At 34.2% G+C, this 25719-nt stretch overlaps 1 protein-coding gene across 4 annotated transcripts in view; it reads left to right on the top strand.

Moving 5' to 3' along the window:
* DPP10 (dipeptidyl peptidase like 10) overlaps positions 1 to 25719 on the top strand; it is an 802065-nt gene that overhangs the window by 758957 nt on the left and 17389 nt on the right. For all 4 annotated transcript variants that reach the window (XM_058548842.1, XM_058548839.1, XM_058548841.1 and 1 more), the window contains 4 exons: positions 1215 to 1313; positions 1420 to 1489; positions 18719 to 18913; positions 19592 to 19646. In XM_058548842.1, the coding sequence (XP_058404825.1) occupies positions 1215 to 1313; positions 1420 to 1489; positions 18719 to 18913; positions 19592 to 19646 (419 nt within the window). The remainder of the gene's footprint in view (positions 1 to 1214; positions 1314 to 1419; positions 1490 to 18718; positions 18914 to 19591; positions 19647 to 25719) is intronic.

Genomic DNA, 25719 nt, shown 5'->3' with positions numbered 1-25719 from the left:
TTAGCCAGTGAAATGAGGCAAGAAAAAGAAATATAAAAGTAGAAAAACTGTCTTTATTAGAAGAGGACATACTTGTAAATAAAACAGAAAACAAACAAACAAAAATATGGAATCCATACACACTCACAAAACTATTAGAAATAATGAGTGAATTTATCGCCCATTACAGGTGTAGGTCCATATACAAAAATCAACTGTTTTGTAAACTACAATGCAATGAAAAATTTGAAAGTAGTTCAAAATGGTATTTAAAATAACATAGAAATCATACAATATCCAATAATAAATCTAATAAAAATGTATAAATCCCCTAATAAAAGCAAACATTCCTGGGAGAGATTAAAGACTCAAATGGATATATATACACCCATACGTATTCATGAATTAGAAGGCTCACTATTTTTAGTATGTGAAATCTCCCCAATAAATCTATTGATTTAATATATCAATCAAGATTCCAGCAAGGTACTGTTGCTGCCTTCATGTTTTGTCAATTCTTTCTCTTTTTTGTGTGTTTGTTTCATTTTTTATATTATCTATTGCTATATTGTCAAATTCATTCATCTTTTCTTCTGCAGTATCTAATATGCTATAAATCTCCCCCAGTATTTTTTCATCTTAAATCTTAAAGTGTTAATGTATCTCAGATTTTGAAGTTTTTATTTTTAGAATTTTTAACTAGTATTTTTTTAAATTTCTTTCGTATTGCTTCTTAATGTACTCATGCTTTTTTTTTTTTACCTTAATGAACTCATGGGATATAATATAATAATCTGTATTTTAATGTCATTATCCATTATAACACCTGTGTCATTTCTGGGTTATGTCTATTGATTAAATTTGTGCTCAGCATGAGTGATATTTTCCTGATTTTTTGCATGCCTGGTAATTTTTTATTGGAATCCAGGCATTGTGAATTTCATCTCATCGGGTGCTACATATTCTTAAGCAGAGTAGGAACATGATCAGATTTCATCTTGAAAGTGTAAATGCTAATTCCCAGTATAGGGGCAACTGGAGAAAATGTCACTGGGATAAGGAAGTCCAGTTAGAAAACTGCTGTAGTAATTCAGGAGAGAAATTATGCGAGTTTCATCAGTGCCCAGCACAGTGCCTGCCAAATGGTAGCAGCTGGATAATTATTTGTTGTGTTGCATTGATTCTTGATCAACACATAGCAGTTAGTCATTTACACTACTCTTTTTCATTTATAGAATATTTTATATTGGAAAACAATTCTATGCTGAAGGAAGCTATCCTGAAGAAGAAGATAGCAAAGTCAGAAATTAAAATGCTTCATATTGACGACTATGGTAAAGTTCTGTGCATGCTACGTTATTTAAGAACAACTTTCTCTCATCTTATATTTTTACATGTAAATGACTTTCCATCTTTAATATTTTGCTCTTTCTTTAAAAGAACTTCCTTTACAGTTGTCCTTTCCCAAAGATTTTACGGACCGAAACCAGTATGCTCTTCTGTTATTAATGTAAGTATTTTATTTGTTTTTGAAATAAAGGAATCTAAAGATTTCATAATTTTTCTTATGCCTCACATGACAACATTCTGATTAAAAACACAACAGAAGAAGTTCTTTGTGTATAGTTAACCCGGGCAACTGTCAGTTTTATGAGTTCCTCAAGGATACCACCACTAAATAATACTGAGGGATGTGTAATTTTTTGTACTTGTTGTATCCCAAACAGAACTCAGTGTTACAACTGGGAATAGTGACACATATAGTTTGGTTTATGGATGTCTGCTTAGCAATTACTCAAGCCCTATGCCCTTTTTTTCCCCCCATAAATGGTATTGGTTTATAATTTTCTTTTTGGGGGATATATTTGTCATATCAAAGTTATGCTAGATTTATAAAAGCAATTTTTTATTGTGTTAAGAACACTTAACATGAGATCTATCCTCTTAATAAATTTTAAGCACACAATACTGTATCATTAACTATAGGTACAGTGTTGTACAGCAGATCTCTAGAACTAATTCATCTTGCATGACTGAAACTTCATACCTACTGAATAGCAACTCCTCATTCCCCACTCCTCCCAGCCTCTGGCAACCACCATTCTACTCTCTGCTTCTATGAGTTCAACTATTGTAGATGTCTCATATAAGTGAAATCATGCAGTGCTTGTCCTCCTGTGACTGGTTTATTTCACTTAGCATAATGTCTTTAAGGTACATCCGTGTTGTCACATGTAAGCTCTATGCTCTTTTTCAGTTGTTTATGCAACTTGAGGGAACATTTATCTCCATTGCTGAAACAATTGGTTATATGTATATCACTCCTATCAATTTTCCTTCCTGGATTCACGTCCAGCAGGAAATAGCTCCCATGCTCAGAAAACCTGACTGTCAGATTTTTCCAACTTGGAATTGGATTCACTCATACTTTCTGTGAAACTATATTGTGAGTACATAGTATTGGGCACAGAGGCCCCTACCATCTAGTGGTTAACTAACTGGATATTGGTGTAACATTGTACTCCTGAGAGTTATTAGTTATTTTTCTTATTAAGAACCCAGCTAGCATATTGCTATGACAGTGCTTTGAATTGTCTAGACTTATAACTGAGCCTTAGCAGGAACAGTAGAAATTAAAATAACGTTACTTGTTGTGACTACTGAATGTGAAGGATAAGTATTTAGTCCGTGGAATCAAACTGCCTGGCTTCAAATTCCAGTTTTGTCATTTGCTAGCTGTGTGTCCTTTAGCAAGGTACTTAACCTCTTGTAAGGCTAAGTGTCCTCAAATATAAAATGAGCATTACAAACACAGCCTAGATTTTAAGGTTACTTTTTAGGTTAAATGAAATACAACATCTAAAGTGCCCAGCACTTTACAATTTTGTGATTATAGTTCATTATTTTTTATATATATTGCATTAATTTTATTTAGATATTTTAATATATAGAAGCAATTTGTCACTTTATTTTAACAAGCCAAATAATACAGAAAATATAATACTTAATATTTTTCCTCACTCCACTGTTTATTCCTAACTCCAATGCCTTGACCTCATTTAGTTTCTCGTGCCCAGACCTTTCTCCTTTGTCCCTAATAGCCAGAAAGTTCTTGGTGTCTTCCTGAGGCAGTTCTTATTTGCTCTTTCTTAACTCCTGGTTTTGTCTCTTCTTTTTCACCTAGTTTTCTTCAATTCCTTTTTGAGCTATATGTGTGATTTAATCAGGAAAATATTTAAGGCGCTAAAATGAGACAAAAGAGGAAAAAAAAACTTCAGTGTCATTTTCTGTCTCGGTCATATCTCCCTTTGGGAAAAGGGATTGATTGTTCTTTTTATTCACTGAAAAATAAGTTTCTCAGGGAGAGGAACCTTATTAGGCATCTTTCCTTGAAGCACTACTCACTACTTACACAGATGGATGTGTAGACAGTAATTCTCACTTGCATACCCACTGGCTCCAGAGGAGTGTCACACTTTGGGGGAAAAAGTAGAGAAGAGTTACAGATTCTGTCTGTAGGCTTGAGTCAGAGAAGCCAACTGGCTTATCTTGGCATCAGATTTGTGTTTTGGTCTGGCTAATTTTTAGTTCATAAGAGGAATGTAAGAACTGGCACAAGACTCATTTTCCCCTGTTAGAAAGGGATAATCAGGTCTTTTAGAGGCAGGATAGTAGAGTAAATGTACTGGCTTAGGAGTCAGGTAGGCCTGGCTTCAAATCTCAGCTCCAAGGTTTACTAACATGTTGTTTAGTTTTTCTAAACTTCAGTTTCCTTGTAAATAAATTGGAAATAATATCATGGGATAATTTATATAAACATGTCAGCATAGTGCTTGATAGAGCGTAAACATTTGCACTTAGTGTTTAATAAATTGTAACCATAATCATAGTTATTATTATTAATAGTAGTATTTTTAAAATTAATGTTTAAGTATTAATTAAAGTAATATTTAAAATTGTCAGTATATATATGTAATATGTAATTTAGCATCCATAAAGTTATTTAATAGGCACTCATTATGAAAGCAGATAAAATAATGTAGTCGGGTCCATAGAATTTACTTTGGTACTTGAAGGAAGAGGAGTATTAATATGTTAGTTTTCATTAGTTTTGATATGCTGACTATACTAAGTATTAAATTACTTTATCCAAACTCCTTGGTTTTCAGAGTTAAGTATTCAGAAGTTCTGCAGAGTATCCTTTACAAAACCAAACTGAGGATTTTTTCTTTTTTGATTTTATATTTGTAAAATGATCTATTGCTTTAAGCTGCATGATCATTCCTGAAATATTTATGCTTGGAAACCTATATGGCTCAGAATGGTTTAAGGATAAAGTGTTTTTAAGTGTTTTTTTACATTACTTATAATGTTAAGGCATATTTTTTTTCTTAAGATTAAACCTTGTTTTCAGCGACAAGTAGACTCCCCACTCTAAAAAAGAAAATAATGGTAATTGAATTTTTTTTCCCTAAATCAGCAATTAGACAGTGAGGAATAATAAATAAAGTGACTATTATTTAAATGAGGCTAAGAGATGATTTGGTGATTTTGGCATCACTACTTTATTGCTATTCTGTGCAGTGTATCTAGTACCTGACAGACTGTGAGTCGTTTCTTCACCTACACAGATGGGTTTACGTCCAGGAAATTCTGTGATGAAGTCAGGAGCTGGAGACAGGCTGCAGCAAATGCCTGAGTAGCTGGAAGGAAGACCGTCCTTGAAGAAAGCAGCCTCTGGCAATTTGGAATCCCCTTTCTGCTAAACTTTCATTAGGAAACCTCAGAAGAAATGGGCCTCTGAGGACCTCTTTGTGGCCACATTTTCTGAAACCCAAACCTAATTCCAAGATATTGAAAGTACAAGTGAATCAGTGGTGACAGAATATTTTACTGTAATAGAAAATCTGAGGAGCATTGCAACTACAATTGTACCTCAGTGGCCTGGAGTTACAGTGGTCTGTATGGGGTCATGACCCCCTTATCCTTTCCTACTCATCCTATTCTCCTTCCAGATGCCTAATTGTCTTTCTCCAGTCTTTCTCTTTAACATTACAGGGAATCCTTAAGATTCTAGGAATATAATCCCAGGAGTCTATATTCATCTTTATACCTGTACTATATACATCTATATCCATTTGAACATTTATCACTTTGAAGAGTTGTTTTTTATGTTATTCTTATTTTCTGCTCATTATGTGTAGTTTAGTACAATACACATTTACCATGTTGCTTTTATGTGCAAGAAGCTGAGCTAATGGAGTCGGGAGATAAAAAGATTACAAGCATCTTGAAATCTGTAATCAATTTTTAGATTTGTTAAGTGTATCTCCACAATGCCTAGCGCACATAGAGGAAACTTATGAAAACTTCCCGACTAGCCTTTTAGTAGTGCAAGACTGAAGATTATGTGGGAGATAGCCTACACTTATAGATGTTTATTTGATAAATAAATAAATATGCATCTAAGTGGCTAGACCCTGGTATGAAGCAATCCAGACAGATGTACTAGTATTAAAAATAAAAGATTTTTTGTTTGTTTGTTTGCTGTATCCAGGAACAGATGCAATATCAAGCTGAGGAGGTTTGTTCAGTGCCAAGGAATTACCTTTTCCCATTTTCTACTCTTTCATGTCCAGCTTATTCAAGCCACACTTGATAAAGGTCTAACTCAGGGAGTCAGTAACTGTTCAACAAACTACATTGGTTTCCAGAAGGCAACATTATCTATCATGACCCTATGACTTCGTTCCCATTCCCTGAATTCATCTTCCTTGAAATCCTAATGAATTTGTGGTCATCCATCAAGTCTTATCTTCCTGAAGCTTTCTTTCACCCTCCTCATCAGTCCATCTATATCCTATTACAATCCCAAATCCATGCCTCCTCCTACAGCTACAGCCTTCTGTCCAAAGGTTCTCCATATATCTTGAACCATATCAATCATATCGTCACTTTTCCACTTTACCCTAATTTTTGTGAGGATGTTTTTATGTGCTATGTAGGGAATTTCCGACTTCCACTAGAATTTGGACCAATGTTTCTGAAGGCAAATGCATAGTCTAGAAGTGAGTATTTACAGAAATAATTTATAGAATGGCTTATGGAATATTTCAGCATTTTAAGAAAATAGAAATGTTAAAATCTTTATTTTATGCATTCCATATATTAAACAATTTATTTGTGTATTCCTAATAACAACTAGCTTTTGCAATGATTAATTCCACAAATATATGTTGAATGAATAAATGAATGATGTTCAGAAACCAGATGAACCTGGTTACTATTACAGTTCTCCTACTAAGCCATTCTAACTGGAGAGCATTATTCATTTTTATCTAGATGTTTTCATCATTCAATCAATGTTGTTCATGTCAGAGTCCTACAACTTGGTTATCTTATGGAAGTGAGCAGTTCACCAGCTCGTTTCTGTATAATTATTCTGTTAAATGGCAGGATATAATTAACTGATACATTCACACAGAGTGAAATTAGCCAGCTACTCATCTCCAACAGTCAAGATAGCATCATCACTTTTGTTCACACATACACATTCCTGTCGACAAACAATATGGATGTTGTTTAAAATTGTCAATGGCATCATGCTCCTGGGACCATAATATCTTGCCTTGATCTTTGAACCAATGGGGTTATCCAAGAGCCCACGATTTCCTTCTTCAAGCCCCATACCAGGCAAACATCATATCTGAATCTCCGAATGAGTCAATTCTAATCTGCCACCCTGCTCTCTACCTACACTTCTTTTTCTTAGTTTATTGCTCTCTTCTCTCTCTTTTAGTTGCTTTTTCACTCTGCCACTAGGTAAACTGCATGATATTCATATTTGAAAATGTGGCTTTCCTGGCTAAAATGCTTTGATTAATTTTTCTTCAATTGATTGAAAAGTCACATTCTCTAGCAGGGCACACAAAAGTCGTCATCTCTTTTCTCCTTCTCTCTCCTACTTATCTCTTCTTCATCTGACTCCATCTATCCCCTAAAGAGAGATTCAGTGCTCTAGGAAATTTGGAAAACTGCTTTATTATGGGAAATATCAGCTTCTCAATCATTCGTCTGTGTCTTTTTACACAATCTTACAGTTCCTTTATTTTCCTTTTCCAAATGGAAAAATTCTATTAATTCTTCAAGATGTATTTTCACATAATTCCATGCACACCTCTGTTGTAACATGTAACCACACTCGATTACAGTATTTCCTTTGCTGTCTCTTCTGTTAAACTGTGAACTCCTTGTCTGTAAGAACTCCTTATGTATTGTTGTGCTTTAACACGGTGACTAGAGCATTATTTGTGTTCAGTAAATATTGGTTGAATGAATGAATGAAATATTGGTTACGTGAATGAGTAAGCAAAGAAATCAATCAGCCCTAAATTAGTCATCAGGAGTGAATTAAGCCAAGATGTGGGAAAAAGAGAAATAAATGATTTGAGAGTTTATAATGTATTTAAATTCAGCCTTTTGGATGAGTCCATTTCTCTGCAGTTTACTTTCCCACTTAGAAAAATGTGAGGTAAGATTCTCATTTCTCTTACAGTTTTTCTGGATAATGCTAAATAATGATTGATTCTCATGCTGTTTCTCTTTTATATTTGATTATTGAGTTTATCATGTTAAAATAATAAGATCTAATAATAACTACCATTTATTGAGTGTTTCTTGTATAAGGGGCATCATGCTAAGGATGTATAGATACCATCTTTAATCCTTACAGAAACCATGCAAGATAAATATCATTGTCCTCATTTTTTTTTTTTTTTTTTTTTTTTTTTTTTTTTTTTGTGAGGAGATCAGCCCTGAGCTAACATCCGCCAATCCTCCTCTTTTTTTCGCTGAGGAAGACGGCCCTGGGCTAACATCTGTGCCTATCTTCCTCCACTTTATATGGGACGCCGCCACAGCATGGCTTACCAAGCAGTGCGTCGGTGCGCGCCCGGGATCCGAACTAGCGAACCCCGGGCCGCCGCAGCGGAGCGCGCGCACTTAACCGCTTGCGCCACCGGGCCAGCCCCTCATTGTCCTCATTTTTACACAAGGAAATTCTGACTAAAATATGTCATGTGTCTTACCTCCAAGATCATGAGCGGAGCACAGTTAGGATTTGAACTCAAGTTTCATTTATTTATTTTTAGATCAAAAAGCTCTGCTCTTTCCATTACCCAATACTGTCTGCCTACCTAGCCCATTGCATGAGAATTATTATTGGCAAATTATCAAAAATGCTGACCAGAATCAGTAGAGACTTCTCTATAACCAAATTTTTATGACCTTTGTTTTTCTCACTAAGCAGTTTGCAATAACCTCTAGAACGTAACATTAATGCTTTGTTGTAAAATAATGATTATAGATATCATGAGTAAGGTCCTAGATATTCCATATGAGAGATAAAATTCTCAGCCCGGACTATTTCATAAAATTTCAAATTCTAATCAAAATGTTCACTTTATGGGAAGTCTTTACCCTCTTCATTTATTCTGTGGATTCATTGACTTTTGAGCGGGTCAGATTATCCATGGTAAGTTTATTTTGTTTCCCAAGACTAAAGACACATATATTCCAAAACTTCTCTAACCTTATTAAATCCTCCATGTGTTCATGCCAAATATATATCTATTTCACTCTCAATTTCTTAAATAATTAACACATATACTGTCTGATGTGGACAAGAGAGAGAGTTAGTACTTGCCTCAAAGAGGGATTATTATTGCTTTGCCATTGTAATGAGGGTCAAAACTTAAATTTTAAGTTTCCAATTTCTCTCGTTTCTGTTAATCTTCCTCATTTCCAGTGGATGGAAAATGTATCCACACTGTAATACATAAGAAATGATTCAGAAGAGAAAAGACAGTGGCATTTAATCTAGGTCATAGAAGGGGAGAAGGTGATCATTGCTTTTCATATTTTTCTTGAACAAATTAGACTTTGTTCTTTTACAAATTAGAGATAATGCATCTTAAATGTCAGCGTGAATTTCTTAGTACTATTTAAAATTATATAAACTCAAATTTGATGAATTGAGAAAGTGTCACAGGAAAAACATTCTAAATTTATAACAAATGTGTATATAATGCATATGTTATAATATTCTCTTTGATGATTCTTTTAAATTGACAGATTTATGTAGATATAGTAGAGAAATCTGTAAAATTACTTATATGACTTACATATTTATACTATTTTAGCTCTTTTCCTCTGTTAATACAGGTCTCAGATATGACTGGTTTCATAAGAATGATATTGATTGATTACTGACCCATTTAAAACATACAAGTATACTCTATATTTAAAGTTATGCTACTGAATGCTTTTCATGAGAAATACTTCTCAATTTGCTCTGTTTTTTAGGTTTGGATGATCATATATTGGGTCATAAAAGTAAGGGTTTATCTATATTTAAATCATTCTTTTTTTCCTGTTTTCGTGATTTATTTTTTTCTAAAATCCATGATAGAAGAGAATATTAACTATGTTACTAATTTAACATTTCTCTGAAAGGTTAAACTAAAGATTCTAAGATATGGTGTTAACTCCCCAAGTTAAAGGAGAACATCAGTGACTATGTTATTTCAGGATTCTCTTCTATCTTCTTCCCCTTTCCTTGTATATAGAAAAATTATTTTAGGAATCATATCAGGCTATGTAGCATGTAGGCAAAACAAAGAAGAGTTAAGGGACGTCAGTGATGATGAGAAACTATGCTAGAAGTAAGGCTTTTCTCTTATAACATCATATGTATATTCCTGAGAAACGAGTATTATGCAAAATCACACTCTGAAAATTACAAGGTATCTAGGAGAAATGAGACTGAGGAAGAAACTCAAAACTAACTTTTTAAACAAAACCACAATTCAAACAATAATACTTCTATTAAAATACCAGTAAGGTTAAATCTTAAATAACATTTTCATCTATAATTAGTTTTTTTCTACCTGGAAATGGGCATTTGCGCTTCCTCCTTCAGGGCATTCTCTTTCAGCTACTTTTATCATATCATTTTTATCAAAATTATAAACCTGATCTAGGTGTAGCCTTCTTCATTATTCTGCTGTTTTACTCTAGTCCATGTCTTTGCAGGCTTTACAATCAAAACTCTCAGTTGTCACTAAACAGCCTAACATTGGAGGGACCCAATGATTTTGGAAGATACTAAAGCAGCCATAACTTGCCCTAAAGCAAGGTGCTTCTGCTGATTTTCAGCTTTTTTTTTGTGGTCTTAATATGGTGCTAAGGCTTTAATTGTGAGAAAGTGTGTCCCCAACTACTTCCAAACATTAATGTCTTGGAAAAAGCTGTGCAAGAACCACCATGATGTCTATACTCACATCATTTCCCTCCTAATCCATCACATGTGAAATATATCATACCAAATGAATACATGTTGAACAGAACATACCACATCTTTGAGAAATAAAATTGTAAAAAATTATATATATATATATATATATATATGTACATATATATGTCTTAATGTATAAGGATACTCTTAAAAAAGTTATCTACATAACATGCAGTTTACAAGACACTTTGTATACATTATTTTACTTTTTTCTCACATTCCCAGGGGTACAACAGGGCAGATATTGTAATCAGAAGTGCTAGGTAATGTGCCACTTGTCAGATATCTACTAAGAGGTGAAAACTTCACAGAAAGGTACATTTTTAGACTTGTATCTTTACTTTACTTTGTACTTAAAAAATTCTAGGGATAAAGTCATTGGAATGATATGATGTAAATTCAAGAAAAGGCTTGGAATTAGAACTTAGTAAAAAAATAAAAGAGACTTTGAAAACCTTAAATTCTTGATGCTATTCTGGCTAAGAATTCCAATTTCCTTTTGCTTTGGGGATATAATTGCTTATATGGCAAAGATACTAAATTTTGTTGAGATCAGCTCATGATTGTGTTCTCTCAAAGAGCTAGGTTTTTTATTCATCTATGGTATACACTTTACTTTGGTATGCTTTACCTTGCAATGTCTCAGTTTATTAAACTGTAAAATAGTTCTGCTAATACTTGTCCATTGTTAGCACTATAATTATTATTGCTATTTAATTGAAACAACAAAGTAAGCTAAGATTAAAATTTCCGTGTTTATATAGCCACATTTTCCAGTTGATTAACTGACTTCTAGAGTCCAGCTAAAGATTCTGTAGTTAGGAAAAAAGTGTTCGCCACCATGCGTTATGGAAAGTGAATGATGCCCTACTAAGATGAAATGCAGATTCAAAGTTTGTATATAATTAGCTTCCATTCTTATATTATAAATCTGTTGCAATCCTTGATATATATCCCATGTATTATTGCATGCTTCGATATTATACTCACAACATTCCCATGCTGAATTTTACTAGAGAAATATGATAAATATGCAGAAATATAAGATCATTGTGAAGATTGTCATCAGTTGCTTTTTTAAGGCACACATACTTTGTTCTATTTTTATCTAGAAATACTCCCATATTCTTTAAGCCAGCATGTAGAATATTTTCCATTATAGTGTCTATTATGATATTCTTTATATCCATATAACATAATATCCATTATAGATATCCATTATACATAGGTAATATAATATCCATTGTAATATCTAAAGCAGACCTGCTATATAAGGGATTTACATAACAGTTATATACACGTAAAGAATGAGGTAGATTCTCCCATTACTGATCTGTTTATACAATATGCTAAACTTCCTTTTGACTGTGGGTGATTTAGGCATGACCCTCTCTAAAGGCAAGAGAATGGATCAAGTGTTATTCTAGCTCTATGATGATATAGCCATTCCCGGGACCTGAAAATAAAGATCACCAAACCTCCTTCTCTTTCTACTTCCTCATCCACTCTGTTTGAAATGATCCCGAATGGAAATTGGCAAATGGATAAGAATTAATGTAGTAAGACTTTGACAGCAGAGATGATTAGAAGATTGGCGCATCCTCCCGTTTTATTGCACAATTTCTCTCTGTGAGAGATCCCTGAGGTCTTTTTCTGTTGGTTCTCTTCTGATGTTTTCATGTGCTATGATGTTTATCGTGAGGTTAATTTTGTGTGGATAATACTAACAGTCCATTTTTGAGTTTTATAGCCGTCTCATTAATATCCATGCTGTTCAGTATTTCGACCTGTGTTCTGATAAGCTTTTCATCTCGTGGCTTCCTATGACAATATAAATAACTTGATTTAAAGAACTGGCTTCTGCTTTTCTTCATTGCTCTAATGATAGTTATTATACATTTTTTTGTATCACACTAAGGAGACAATCTCTGGCTTCTATTCAAGAGAAACCAAAGAGCAAAATAGGGTTTAATTCCCTTCAGGACAAGGAAGAGTGCCTTTAGTAGACAGAAATGGACCCTGTTATGTGAAGCCTGTTCTATTATAAAGAGGAGGACAAGGGGAGAAGTGAGAAAAGTAGAGGAAGGATTAAAAAAAAATCAGCTTTATTGTGAAATATCCTCCTAAATTCAGAGATCCAAATTCTGATCAAGAAAAAAACATTGAATTTATTGTCAGAGCAGCTTTTTGAGTATAAAGAAAACTTTAAAAAAATAATGTCTTGGAAAAAAAAAGACCTAATTTCTATCTCAAAGTTCCATAATCCAGAAAGGTGTATCAAAGTAAGATTTTTTTGTTTTATGGTACCAGAAGGAAGATATATCTGTGGAAGCAGAAGAGAGAACTTACACATACAGAGACATACAAATTACACTCAAATGCACAAACACACATAACTATGTGTGGAAAGATCAAGTACACACCAAAAAAAACACAAATATATACATATATACATCTTTTCATTCAAAGTTAATTGAAAGACCTACCCACTGTGAAAAGTAGAACATTTTTAGTGCAACTGAATTTTCCTTCCTTTATACTAAGCCAAACAGGAAAACTTGACTGTTATTATATAAAGGCTTAGGAATCATCAGTGCAGAGTTGCCTAGGGTTGGCCAAATTTGGGAGCTCAGCTTCTATGAGAGGAATGGAAGATGAAAAGGTCAAGTCCCATAGCATTGGCCAGAACTGGGTTAGTTATATTAACAACTACCAAGAACCAAACACTTTGCTAAACAATTTATGTGTATTATCTCACTTAATCCTTGCCATAATCTACTAGGTAGGCACTATTATTATCATCCTCCACACCAAACATAAGCAAACTTAGGCATAGGGAAGGGAAGTGACTTGTCTAAAGCCATTGGACCTGAGCTCAACTCAGTTTAGTTTTATCAACATATCACCTGTACCCTTTCCACGATGACACTCCCACATCCCTATAAGGTTCAGGTCATTAATACAGGCAATTATTCTAAAAGATTTTAATGGGCAATATCTATGAATGCAAGTATATGAACACAAATGATGGAGAGTAATAAAATTTGAGAATTTGGTTGATAAGCCTAATTTTCTATGTATTATGTGGTATAGGCTTAGGAACTATAAGATAGGGTCTGGGTAGAGGCATAAACAATCTCGACCATATCAAACACTTTCCTAGTTATAACTCAGAAGAAAAGTAATTTGGCCAAAAATTATATTGTAAACAAACCATGAATCAGAAGTTTGCAGATTATATTTATAATATTCTTAATGAAAGAAGATGAAGATATGGACAAAAAAATAGTTCTCTGACAGAAAAAATAATGTTATTTCTCATATGATGTAGTCAATATATGAGAAAACTCATTCTGCCATTCCGCATGTAGGACAATCAATTCATGAGAAGAAATCGAAGGATGATACAATGAGAAATAGAAGCAATTTGCCTGAGGCCCTTAGCCAACATATGTAACTGTATGTATATACTGCTTGAAAGAGGGCAAGCTTCATTAAAGCTTAGATGTACATATGTTACAACTAAATCATCACTGACTGTAAATTTCTACAAAGTAAGTTTCAGATTCAGGCAAGACGAATATTGTTTAAAGCTACCATCCTATGTCAAACTCATATTCTATCATGAAATGAATTCTCTCCAAGAGAACAAAATCAGAAGCATTGACAATTGATTTTCCTTAAGAATTTAGGGTGACATGGCTCTTTGCAGCATCAGCTTCCTTTCCCTTATCTTGCCTTCCATTCTGTTCTTCACCCTTCCTTTCACACTTTTTTTAGTTTATTACATCCAAAATAAAATTGCAACACCTGGTTCTAAATTGATTCTAGCTCTCTTCTAGCACTCATGCAGCTAAAGTTGATCTATTCTAGGCCAAGAAAGAGCAAAGAATTAAGATGAATATAACCAATTCTCTCTATGTCCCCTCCTTCCACACTCCAAGGTACACAGATATATAGCAGTTTTTAAATTCTACCATGTAGGAAAAAAAAATTATGCCATGCAATAGATCAGTCATGGAAAGTGCTCTCATTAGAAAGTGTTTTCCTTCCATTTATTGTAATCAAAACTTTACTGGCAAGGAAAAGGGCTTTTAAAAATGTACTATATGTACATGATCTTAACTATTTACAAATCTTATTTAATAATGAAAAAAATAAAAGAAGATAAAAAGAGCATATAATTGCTCAAAGGAACTCAGCATGTTGATAACAAAATCAGGACTGTCGTCTGAACATGAATTCAACCTTCTTTTCATGAAATTAAATACCACTTTGTGAACCTGACCAAACAAGAAGTCTGAATAAATCTCTTTGTTTTAACTCGGTTTTGGTATAGATGTTTTGCTATGTCATAAAAAGGTGGTTTGTTTTGTCATTTTAAGGATCTAAGGGATATTGTGCGTTTTACTCATCTCTTTCTCTGTTTTATTATACGCTCATATCCTGGACTCTTCATCCATATAGACATGTTCAGTGTTGAAGGTATTGGAACAGATGAGGATTCTTCCCTCAAAGACTGGAACTTCTAAGAAAAGTTTACAGTCTTAGTTTGATTTCACTGCCTGTGTTAGGAAATAGACAAAATTCATATTGCTGACTTTTCCACTGCTTAAAACAGATGGAATTGTTCCTTTCACCACAACTTTCAACAAAATTGTGTGTCCCTATTCTGAACCTTGAAACATCCTTTTGTTTATGGATCCCCAGAGATTTCTGAGACAGAGAGAGTAAAGCAAAACAGTGTAGGAAAAAAGATAGGGAAGACACTCAGAAAAGCGAAAAGGAACCAAATGAATTGGACCTCATGAATTCTGCACAGCCAGTATTCACACAAGTCTTGGGGCCCACTTATTCTATGGTGGATGATTTGGTGTATGGTATATTCCTTGTTGTCCTCTCTACCACCAAGTGTCTTGCTATTCCTACCTCACCTAATAAGTAGCCTATTCTTTCCTTTATTTGCAGGAAAAAAATCTAGTATTTTCTGTTCCACAGTTTGTGAAGAATCTCCTCCCCGCTCCTGCAAATGTCTGGCTTGTCGCTTATAATAGCAATGCTTACCATCATAATCCGTGTTCTTTTATAACTCATCTTGAAATAGATATGCCTGTATTATGCACCAAAAAAGAAATAACAAAACACCCAGCTAGACGGAGAAATGTGTTAAAATTATTGGCTAATATTGTACTGATATTTTATGTTCTAATATTGAAACCTTGTAAAGGCTATGTTAAAAATGGTAATTTAAGAGAAAAGAGCAGAGAAGTGAAATTGTGTTTTTTCTCCTGGGTATTGCGAGCATGAGTAAAGGATTGAAGGTTTTTGTTTTGAAATATCTGTAACCACTTATTAATCTTAAGTTTGAAAAATGTGCCTTTTTTTAAACTATAATTTAAAATAATTTATTTTCCTGCCTTAAAATGTCTGTGACTTATTTACATTTTGTCTAAACTTCACTTAGCTGTGAACTCCTAAAATAACTGTGAACAATGCAGTGGGTCGTATGTAAGTTGGAAAATTATATCTTCCAATTAACAAAACATTTTAAAATCTTACTTACCTTAGAGCTGCTGCCAGTGTTTCAAGTTGGAAAATTCTGCCTGAATAATTAACAACACTCTGATAATCGCTCCAAAGTATCCGCTGATTGCACTTTTTTATTTTCTTGTAAGGCTTTACAAATCATTGGTCCATCTAGAAAATGGAAGTCCTCCTGATATAATAGGTCATATGACATGGCATAATACCTTTATCCATAAATATTTCCCAGTTTAATTTCTGCACAACTGGCCAGAATCCTTTATATAGTTCTCAATTTTGAACTCTAAGGAAATATGCTGAATATAAGAAAAAGTAGTTTCAAACAAAAAGAGTAATAACAGTTTCTGTTGTTTGATGAATCTAACAGTGGTTTTATACCGCTTACTACATTTCATACAGTATTTTCAAATACATTATGCCATTTAATGCTTACAAAATTCTTTGAGGGATACAAGCAGTATTTTACTATTATTAAAGATAGGGAAACTGCATCTTAGTGTTTTAGTATCTTGCCTATGTTCATAGTGAAGTTGGGACTCAAACTGTCATGTTTTTACTCAGCTTAAAGGATGAAGTCAATCCTTGTAGCTCATCCTCTATGCATCATGTTTTGCTTTCTAATATTTGCAATAAATCCCCAAGCTTCAAAATAGTGTCTCTATTTAAACTCAAGGCTTTTTAAGGTCTTTCCATTTCAAACATCACCTGGGCCTACTTTCTCTGAAATGGTCTAGTTCAACAAGCATTTGCTGTGTTCTCCATGCACCAGAAACTGTGCTAGGCATAATGCTATTTCTCAAATGCTAGACAATTTATATCTGTATCACCTGGAAAACTGGACAAAACTAGCAATTCCAGACGTCATTCTGGACTAGGCATTTAGAATTCTAGGTTAGAGCACGTGGATATGTGTAGTAACAATTCTTAATAATCTGATCAAGACCTAAGGTTGCAGAAACTAAAATAAATTAAAAAATAAAATTAAAAAAAGAGCTAAGATTGCAAACATGTTGGAAGAACAAAACAGATTTGGATCTGGATCACAGGATCACCATTAAATGTGTGATTTAGGAGGGCATGGAGAGGAGTCATGATTAAAACACTTTCATGGCATAGTTTCTCTATTTATGATGTAGGAATAATAATAGATGTAATAAGCCACGCAACAGACAGATTCCTCCCCAAAAGGGTTAAATAAATTTGGTAGTAAATAAGATAATAGATTTTAAGTGCTTAGACCACAGAAGGCATTTGTATTAGTTTACTAGGGCTGACATAACACAATACCATAGACTGGGTATCTTAAACAACAGAAATTTATTTTTTCACAGTTCTGAAGGCCAGAAGCCCAAGATCAAGGTATCAGCAGGTTTGGCTTCTGCTGAGCCTTCTCTCCTTAGCTTGCAGTTGCTGCCTATTCACAATGTCTTTCCTCTGCATGCATGCCCCTGGAGTCTCTCTGTGTGTCCTAATTTCCTCTTCTTGTAAGGACTCCAGTCAGATTGGATTAGGGCCTACCCTAAGGGCCTCATTTGAACTTCCTCACCACTGTAAAGGCCCTCTCTCTAAATACAGGCACATTCTGAAGTGCTGGACGTTAGAGATTCAGCACATGAATTTTGGAGACACAATTCAGCCCATAACAGCATTCAATACATTTCAGTTGTCTCAAGTTTTGCTCTATTACCTACTTCCTCCTTTATCTGACTCACTGACCCCTCTCAACACCTGTATCTGCTCAGTTCCATTTGCTTCCCAGAAGTCATTTTCTTTAGCAAATCTGAGAACCTAAAAGCTTGTTAATGTGGATGAGTTTGTTTATTGGTGCTTCTAGGTAACACATTTGGATAAACATGAACGCAAGAGAGTTTAGTGTCTTTACAGGAGAGTGAGTAAGGTCAAGATTTCTGGTAGGTAGGCTAAATAAAAATGGAGATCTTTTCAGAGTGTGAGATGTGTTGATGCTCTTCAAGTCTGTCACATGGACAGCTGCATGTTTGAACTATACCTATATACCTAGGTGTGGACCTAGCTAATCTGTGTGACTTATGAGTCAACTTTTTTACCTTTTCTATATTCTGGAAAATAAAATAATAAATACCATGGAAATCTGACGTTTGAAAATTGTATCACCTTTTCCCTCTAGAGAGAATGTTCATGCTTTATAATTTGTGTGTCCTTTACTTCTAGCTTTCAAATTTTTCAAACATATGTGTTTCTGCTTCCTTTTCTTGCTGTCAGCTTTAGTGATGAAAAAGAATGTTTCCTCACTATTTGCTTAAATTCCCTTCAGCAAGAATTCCATCCCCCAAAAAACAATTCAGGAAATATTAATGCAGTTTTTCTTGTTGAGTCTGACATTCTTTAGTATTGTACATTTCTTGATAAATTATTACTAAGACTCCATAACTGATTCTGCTTTCTATCAGATCCTTTAGCCCTTGTATACCATATGCAAGACATTTCTAAAACACACTGTCTGGAAGAAATCCAATAGAAATGAGCCTGTGTGTCAACTTGACAGTCATTCTTTAGAAATGCCTATGGAAAATGCATGCATTTTTCTTCATGTTTCCCTTTTGAAAAATGAGTTAAATTAATCTCTCATGCACAGTTTTAAATCTTGTTTCATATTTTCATTTAATTCAGAGAAATTGTCATTTAAAATTCTACAAAGAAAAATGGCATTTAAAGTTTCAGGTTATCATCAGGAATTAACGGAAATTTTATTAGCCAACATAGATCTTTTCTATATATTTTATTAACTAATAAGTGTGAAAGCTAAAATTTCTACCGGATTGTCAATGCTCTTGTTTTGGTCCAACGTGTTGGTATTTGCAGGGATGAAGAACCAGGAGGCCAGCTTGTTACAGATAAATTCCATATTGACTGGGATTCAGTACTTGTCGACACAGATAATGTCATCCTAGCACGATTTGATGGTAGAGGAAGCGGATTCCAGGGCCTGAAAATTTTGCAGGAAATTCATCGAAGGTTAGGTTCAGTGGAAGTAAAGGACCAAATAGCAGCTGTGAAGTAAGTGGGAGCACATTTTCCTATTGTTTTTCCTATAATGACAGAAGCTAGGTGTATGATATATGCAACTACTCAATGCTGACTCAGAGATTTGTATTTTAGTGATTGGACAATTTTCTAAGTTAATCATATAGTCTGTTGCATTTTTTTTCAAGTACCTTTTTCTCTTAGTGCCATAATAAAAGAATTATTTTACGTCCTCTGTGGAATTGGAATTCACTTTGGATTTATGAAAATGACAGAGACCTTGATTATACCACTGCATTATTTATTTACAATAATCCACAATTCTATTATTTCCCTAGTTAATTAACAGTTCTTGAGCTTCATAGATACCGTTACCACACTGCCATGAAAGAATGACCTGAGAAAGCTGTTCAGTTCTTTAAAACAGTGCATAGAAATTGGCTAGGATAGTGTTAAAATGTAGATGTTGATTCAGGAGGCCTGGAATGAGGCCCACGATTCTGCATTTGTATCAAGCTACCAGGTGATACTCAAACTACTGGACTCTCACTTTGACTAGCAAGATTTGGTGATACGTGACCCTTCTACGTGAAAAGAGCTGAAACTAATGAAGTATTTCTAGTCTGATTTCTGGTTACTCTGGTGCCAAGAATGAATTCCATGTACATTTGACTCAAAAAGATGTAAGTGTATATTTTTTTCTCATTGCAGATTTCTACTGAAACAGCCATACATTGATTCCAAAAGATTAAGCATTTTCGGAAAGGTAAATAGTAGAAATGTTGTGTGTACATATATGTATGTGTATATATGTGTGTGTGTGTGTGGGTGTGTAGTATGTATTTATATGTATACATATATAATTACTTTCCTCATTTTACTATAATTTCTCTGTCTTATCCCTTAAAATGTAATATTATAATTAATATTATATATAGTTATTTATTAATTGAGCAACTATTTATTGAGTATCTAAATGGTGCCTGGTATTAGAAATAGAGCAACAATAGGACTCTGTTTTTGTGAAGCTTATCTTCTAGAGAGGAGAAACAGATAGTAAACAATAAATGAAAAACATAGTTTCATATGATAACAAATCTTAGAAGGAAAACAAACAAAAAAAATTGATGGATAAAAGTTAACTGCAGGAAGGGCCAATGTTATTAGATTGAGTGGTCAAGTAATGCCCCTCTGATTAGTGATATCTAAGCTGATACCTACATAACAAAAGGGAGCAAATCATACAGATCTCTCAAGGCACAGCAGGAACAGCAACTCCCACAGCCTTTGGGAAGATGGACATGGCTTAGAAACAGAAAGCTCTCCATATGCATAATTATATCTTCTCTGCTTTCTGCAGGATATTTACTTCTTATTGCAATAATTTTTATGTCGGGTTCAACAGCATTTTCATAGTAGAAATATAGACCTCATATAGATATTTATTAAGCACCTACTTGATAAATATCACTGGGCTAGACACGGCAAGGATACTAAGATAAAAGGAAGGAGATTTTGCACTATTTAGACAAAGCAAATTCTTGGTGCTCATGGATTTAAACATGAAGTACTTTCCCGTATTCACAAGTGAACACAGAGCTACATGACATTGTCGGGGGAAGAGGGATAATCTTCCTCTGTCCTTTCCCTTAAGGTTTTTCTGGCTGGCCAAATAATCAACAAGACAGGTTAGCAGGAGAAAATAATACCAAGTTTAATAACATGTATACATGGGAGAAAGCAGGGACACTGCGTTTTTCAACACAATAGCAGAAATTTTCGTCTTAAATATCATTTTCAGCCAATGACAAAGGAGGATTTTGGGGGTGGGGGGAGTCAGTTATAGGAGATTATCACTAAAGCACAGTAAACAAGAGTAAGGTTTATTATGTAGCTCAAGGCCTCACCTTCCACATTGACAAGTCACTAGAAATGAGCTCATCTCCCTCTCTTCTCTAAACAGAGAGGGAGATACTTTTACAAATGGAGATTTTTCTTATAAATGTAAATGATTGTCTGGCAACTCTTCGCAGGGTCATCTAGAGAACGTGGCCAGAGAGACAGAACTTTTGATAAGAGGGGCTTGTTGGTGCCTTTTTTATTGTAACATTTACCCTACGTTATCTTTACAGCCATCATGATAGATCTATGTCAGGAAGGAGCTACCATGTCAAATTTTTTAGGCAGTTAGTGGGGGAGGTCAAATGTCCTCAGAGAAAACAACCATGGTAAAGAGATAGATTTTAGGGTGGCCAAATCCCGATCTCCCACAGTCCCGCCTTTGAAACTAAAAGTTTCACAGTCTTTTTGAAACTTAAAGAAGTTTCATAGTCCAGAAGTTGAGTTGGTAGATTGTTTCATCTCACTGAACACATTTTTTAGTCCTGATAATAGATCAGTTCAATTAAGTTCATTTTAGAAGGTGGTGATGCAGGTGGGCTCTCAAAGTTAAACCTATATTGTGGAAGCAAGCAATCAAGTATTTAATAAGAAGCATTTCTGTGTAAACGAAAGAAAAACAAGGTTAATGGTTAGAGCACGTTGTAAAGCAGTTTTTGAGTTTAGAGGACAGTCAGTGAAGAAGAATTTTAGATGTCAGCGTCAAAGCATCTTTTGCAGTTTAAAATGTCTCGGATGGTGTCGTCAGGTCATCTCAAGTTTATATCAAGTCCATCAGCTTCAGTTTGTAAGGCTTCAGGAAAAAAGGCAGGTTCAGTTTTCAGTAATTTTAAATGAAAATGATGGAAAAAATCAAAAACGTTAGTTTGGATATCTGTAGCCAGATATTTCAGGAGACTAGAAGAAATCAGGATCCAGTCTAGTCAACAAATATAAAACAAAAACCTCAAAAGACAACAAAACTAGGATCTAATATCCGCAAACTTATACTGAAATAGTTTTTACTGAAATATAATTTTTTTCTCTAAAATCACCCTCATTTTTATTAAGATAGCCAAATTAAAACTAACTAGTTTGCAAAATAAGTCTAGTTTCAATAGAGTTGGCCCAATTATTAACATAAGTACAGCAAGAATAGCAATTGATCACATAGGCTCTTTTAAATCTGCTTTGCTGGAACTTTTTATAAGGAATCTCAGATTGAACTTCAAAGGCCTCTCGAGGCCAGGAAAGCCAAGCCAAGGATTTTGTCATCAGACGTTGTCTGTAATATCTACAGATTTGGGTGAATTTCTCTCTTTCGAGGTTCTCCCAAAATATTTGAGGTTCTTTGTACCTGTCAGATAAGTGACATTCTTTACTTATCCTGCTAAGTGTTGCTTGGAACATAAGGTACCAGGCCAATATTTTTACGTGGCTTTATTTTATAAAGTCGAATCTTTATTCTTCAAAAGCTGTATGGTTATATCGCAAATATGATGTTCTAGTCACAGCCTTGGTAATATAACTAGTGTTTTCAATTGTGTCCTGTTATAAGGAGAACAGATTCTTATTGAACTTATGCAAATAACTATATTGCCATGAAAACAACAATATTCACTCACTAAGAGTTTCTAAATTTGAGGGATCAGATAGAGAGAAAAAAGATAAATATTTTTATTTTACTTACAAAAGTATCATTTACTAAATTGTTATAAGTCATAGCTATCTCGGGAGAAAAGTTTTTTTTAAATCTGAAAAAACAAAACATTAAAAATTCAGCAATACTTTAAACGAAAAATCATAAAAATTATAATCATCTTTATCAGTTTATTTAGTCCTGTGTAATCTATTTTTGATCCCAATCTTATTGTTAGCAGCTTCATGAAGTCAGTTTCTCTATCAGATTTCTGTAATTTTTTACCAAGTTCAGTTTTATGATCAGAAAGTTTGTCAGAAACCTGTATTCTAGTGTAAATATCAGAGTCCTTTCTATGAATTTTTCTGAAGTTGAAACATATTTTGCAAAAGCATTAGAGCAAAGAAGTGTCTGTAAACAACAAGACCTCAAAATGGCAATTGACAAGGAAATTTGGTTAATTTTGTGACAAACAACACTTTAAAATAATAATAACCAGAATTATGACTGATAACCAGGACAGATCAGAATTTTAGTAATGTTATCTAATTTTAAAACGCCTATATCATTAACATTAACCCACAAAATACCACCTAAGCAGGCTTATCATCACTTGTCTCACAATGTTTTTTATGTAATTTACCATACTGAATAAGCCTAATAAGTTTAGTATCTTTTTTTTTATAGGTAGAGAGCAAATTTCTTTGTCTTTTTCTTTATAGGAAGAGAGCAAATTTCTTTGAGAAGTTTCAGGGCCCTTTGAAAATTCTCAAAGAAAAAAGTAAAAATAAAGACTTTATTTAAGATATGAATTTTGGGGAGCTTGTCAAAAATATAAAAAGTCAAAGCAAACAGAGCATTAATAGTCCAAAAAGCCGTAATAGAGAGACCTCAGTCTTTTGAACACAGGAAATTATTTTAACAGTTTTTTTTTTTTTTTAGGTAGACTTACTCAAAGGTAAAGAAAAATCTTTTATAACCTCTTTATCAAGTTTAAGCAAATTATCCTTTTACGAGAAATTTCAATTTTGCACCAGCTTATTTCTGCTATTAAAACTCATTTATTTAATTAAATTTATTTCAATCTTAGCCAACTTGACCATACAAAAACTCTTTTTCCAGAATTCTTCTTCTACAAACCTTCTATAACTTTCTTTTTACATTCAGAATTTGTCCCATGTCTTTTTTTTCCCTTCTAGTATTTGAGGACAAATTTATCTTTCTTAACCAAACAAAATATTTTCATTCTTTGTTCTTTCTTTATATATCTTATTTTCCTTGTACACAGACATATTTTTTTTAATTTTTAGTAGCTTCAATCACATATATTAATTAGAAATTTTAACCTTTAGAAACTTCACTTTGTAAGTAAAAACTAAACAATTATAAACTTTCTTTTACATTAGTATCTTGTGGCTTGGAAAATTTATAAACACTTTATAACTTCTAGAAACATGTTACTTTATAGTACAATCTTTTAATAAAACACGTTTACCAATAGACCCAAAACACCTTTTAGTTTTCCTGTAATGAAAAGCCAAAAGTAGACAAACGTACATTTAGCAATCAATGTCTAATATCTTATCTTATTTGGAAATGATGATAGAGAATTTTTTTTTAATAAAATTTAGCAAAACTCTAAAGCTTTAAGTCACCAAAAAGAGTTTGGAAGCTGTAACCACCATAACACATAATTATTGTTTAAAGTTCATCTAACATTTATCTTTTTTACAACTATTTACTTGTTCCCAATAATTATTTAGATTGTCTATAAGACTTTATAAGACTTCAGATAAAATTAGCCATCATTTAAATTACTATTTTTGTTAACCAGTTCTGTAATAGAAATAACATCAGTTTTTTTCTATAAAATTTCATGCAATTTTCATCACTTCTTATACCTTTAAACATAGTTATCATTAAGATTTTTATCAATAGGTCTTGGTCTTCTAATTTTGGACAAGGGAAGCATTCCCAGTCAGACATTTTAAAACATACTCAGGCAAAGTTGATGTAACCTCTTTATATAAAATTAGCTCAAACATTCCAACCTTTATAATCTTATCAACACTTATACTTTTACATGTTTTTAATTCAATTGTAACCTGAGTCAAGGTCTTAAGGCTAGTCAAATTTTTTTCCTTCCTTTTTTTTGGCCTTTTTTTAGGTACCAAATAAATAATTATGTGAGAGCTCTCAAAACATTTTTTTTTTCCCAATTTAGAAGTTTTTCTAATTCAAAGGATCCGTCGTCTGGCCATTGACGAGTAGGATCTTTATTTGTATATTTATTCTAATAGTGACTCGAACCAATAAGCCTTTTTAAGGAAAGACCCGGAGGTAATTTTTCACGCTTAGAATAAATCTATCATGGACGCAAGAGGCGTCCCTGGTGAGGGCACAGATGATGTAGCCCCCATGATCCACAGAATTTACTCCCAAAGATATTCAGAGAAAGTAAAGACCTTCGTTGCACAGGCGGTAAGGATGGTGTAGTGAAAACGGTGTCTCCGGTCTCCCACAATAGTGTGGGATGCCTCCAGTCACAGACCTGCTAATCTGTGACACCGGGCAGGCAATACTGGAATGGGATTTTTCCAGCACTAACAAGCAACGAAGGTTAAGACGACAAAAGCCCTTATGGACTGGGCCTTTTATGACAAACTCCCCTGAGAACTTGGCACAGCCGGACAAAGAGACAGTTCGGAACCCCAGTCTACTCGACTGGCCACCAAGGTGCACCCTGGTAAATGCACCTTCTGTATGGTGGAGACCAAGGAGAACATTCTCACTGGTCACAAAGCCAAGTTTTCTCAGGACACAGAACAAGACAGAAGGAAAAACCTCATCCGGTTTTTTTTTTTTTTCTGTGCACAATGACAGCTTTAGCCACGCCTTAGGTCTCTTGGAGCCAGAATAATACCTAGAGGGGGAGGTGCCACGGGGTTGGGGACTGTGTGCTTTACAGAGTACCTCGTCGTTGCACGGACATTTTCTTGCAGTTGGCGGGGGACCTGTGTCATCTACCCCGTTCCATGACCCAACTTATCCTGACACAGGAGTCTTCTGAAAGTGGCGAGCGCCCTAATGGCTCTTAACTGCTCGACCCGCGCCCACCAAATTTGCGGCCTTTTTGGCTTCCAAGATGCCCTTGGCAATGACCTTCACTTCATGTGCATAATAACCCACAGCAAAGTTTGTAGACGCCGGTCTGGTGAGACCTGCAAACTCACCAGTCTGTGGGGCCGGCCCGGACAGCAGGCTTATAGGGCCTATGCCTGCGTCCTACCCTATGGTATTTTCTTCTTATGACAAAAGACAC

This window comes from Diceros bicornis, chromosome 10 (assembly GCF_020826845.1).
Source record: "Diceros bicornis minor isolate mBicDic1 chromosome 10, mDicBic1.mat.cur, whole genome shotgun sequence".
Lineage (NCBI taxonomy): Eukaryota > Metazoa > Chordata > Mammalia > Perissodactyla > Rhinocerotidae > Diceros > Diceros bicornis.
This window is presented reverse-complemented; position numbering and strand designations above follow the sequence as displayed.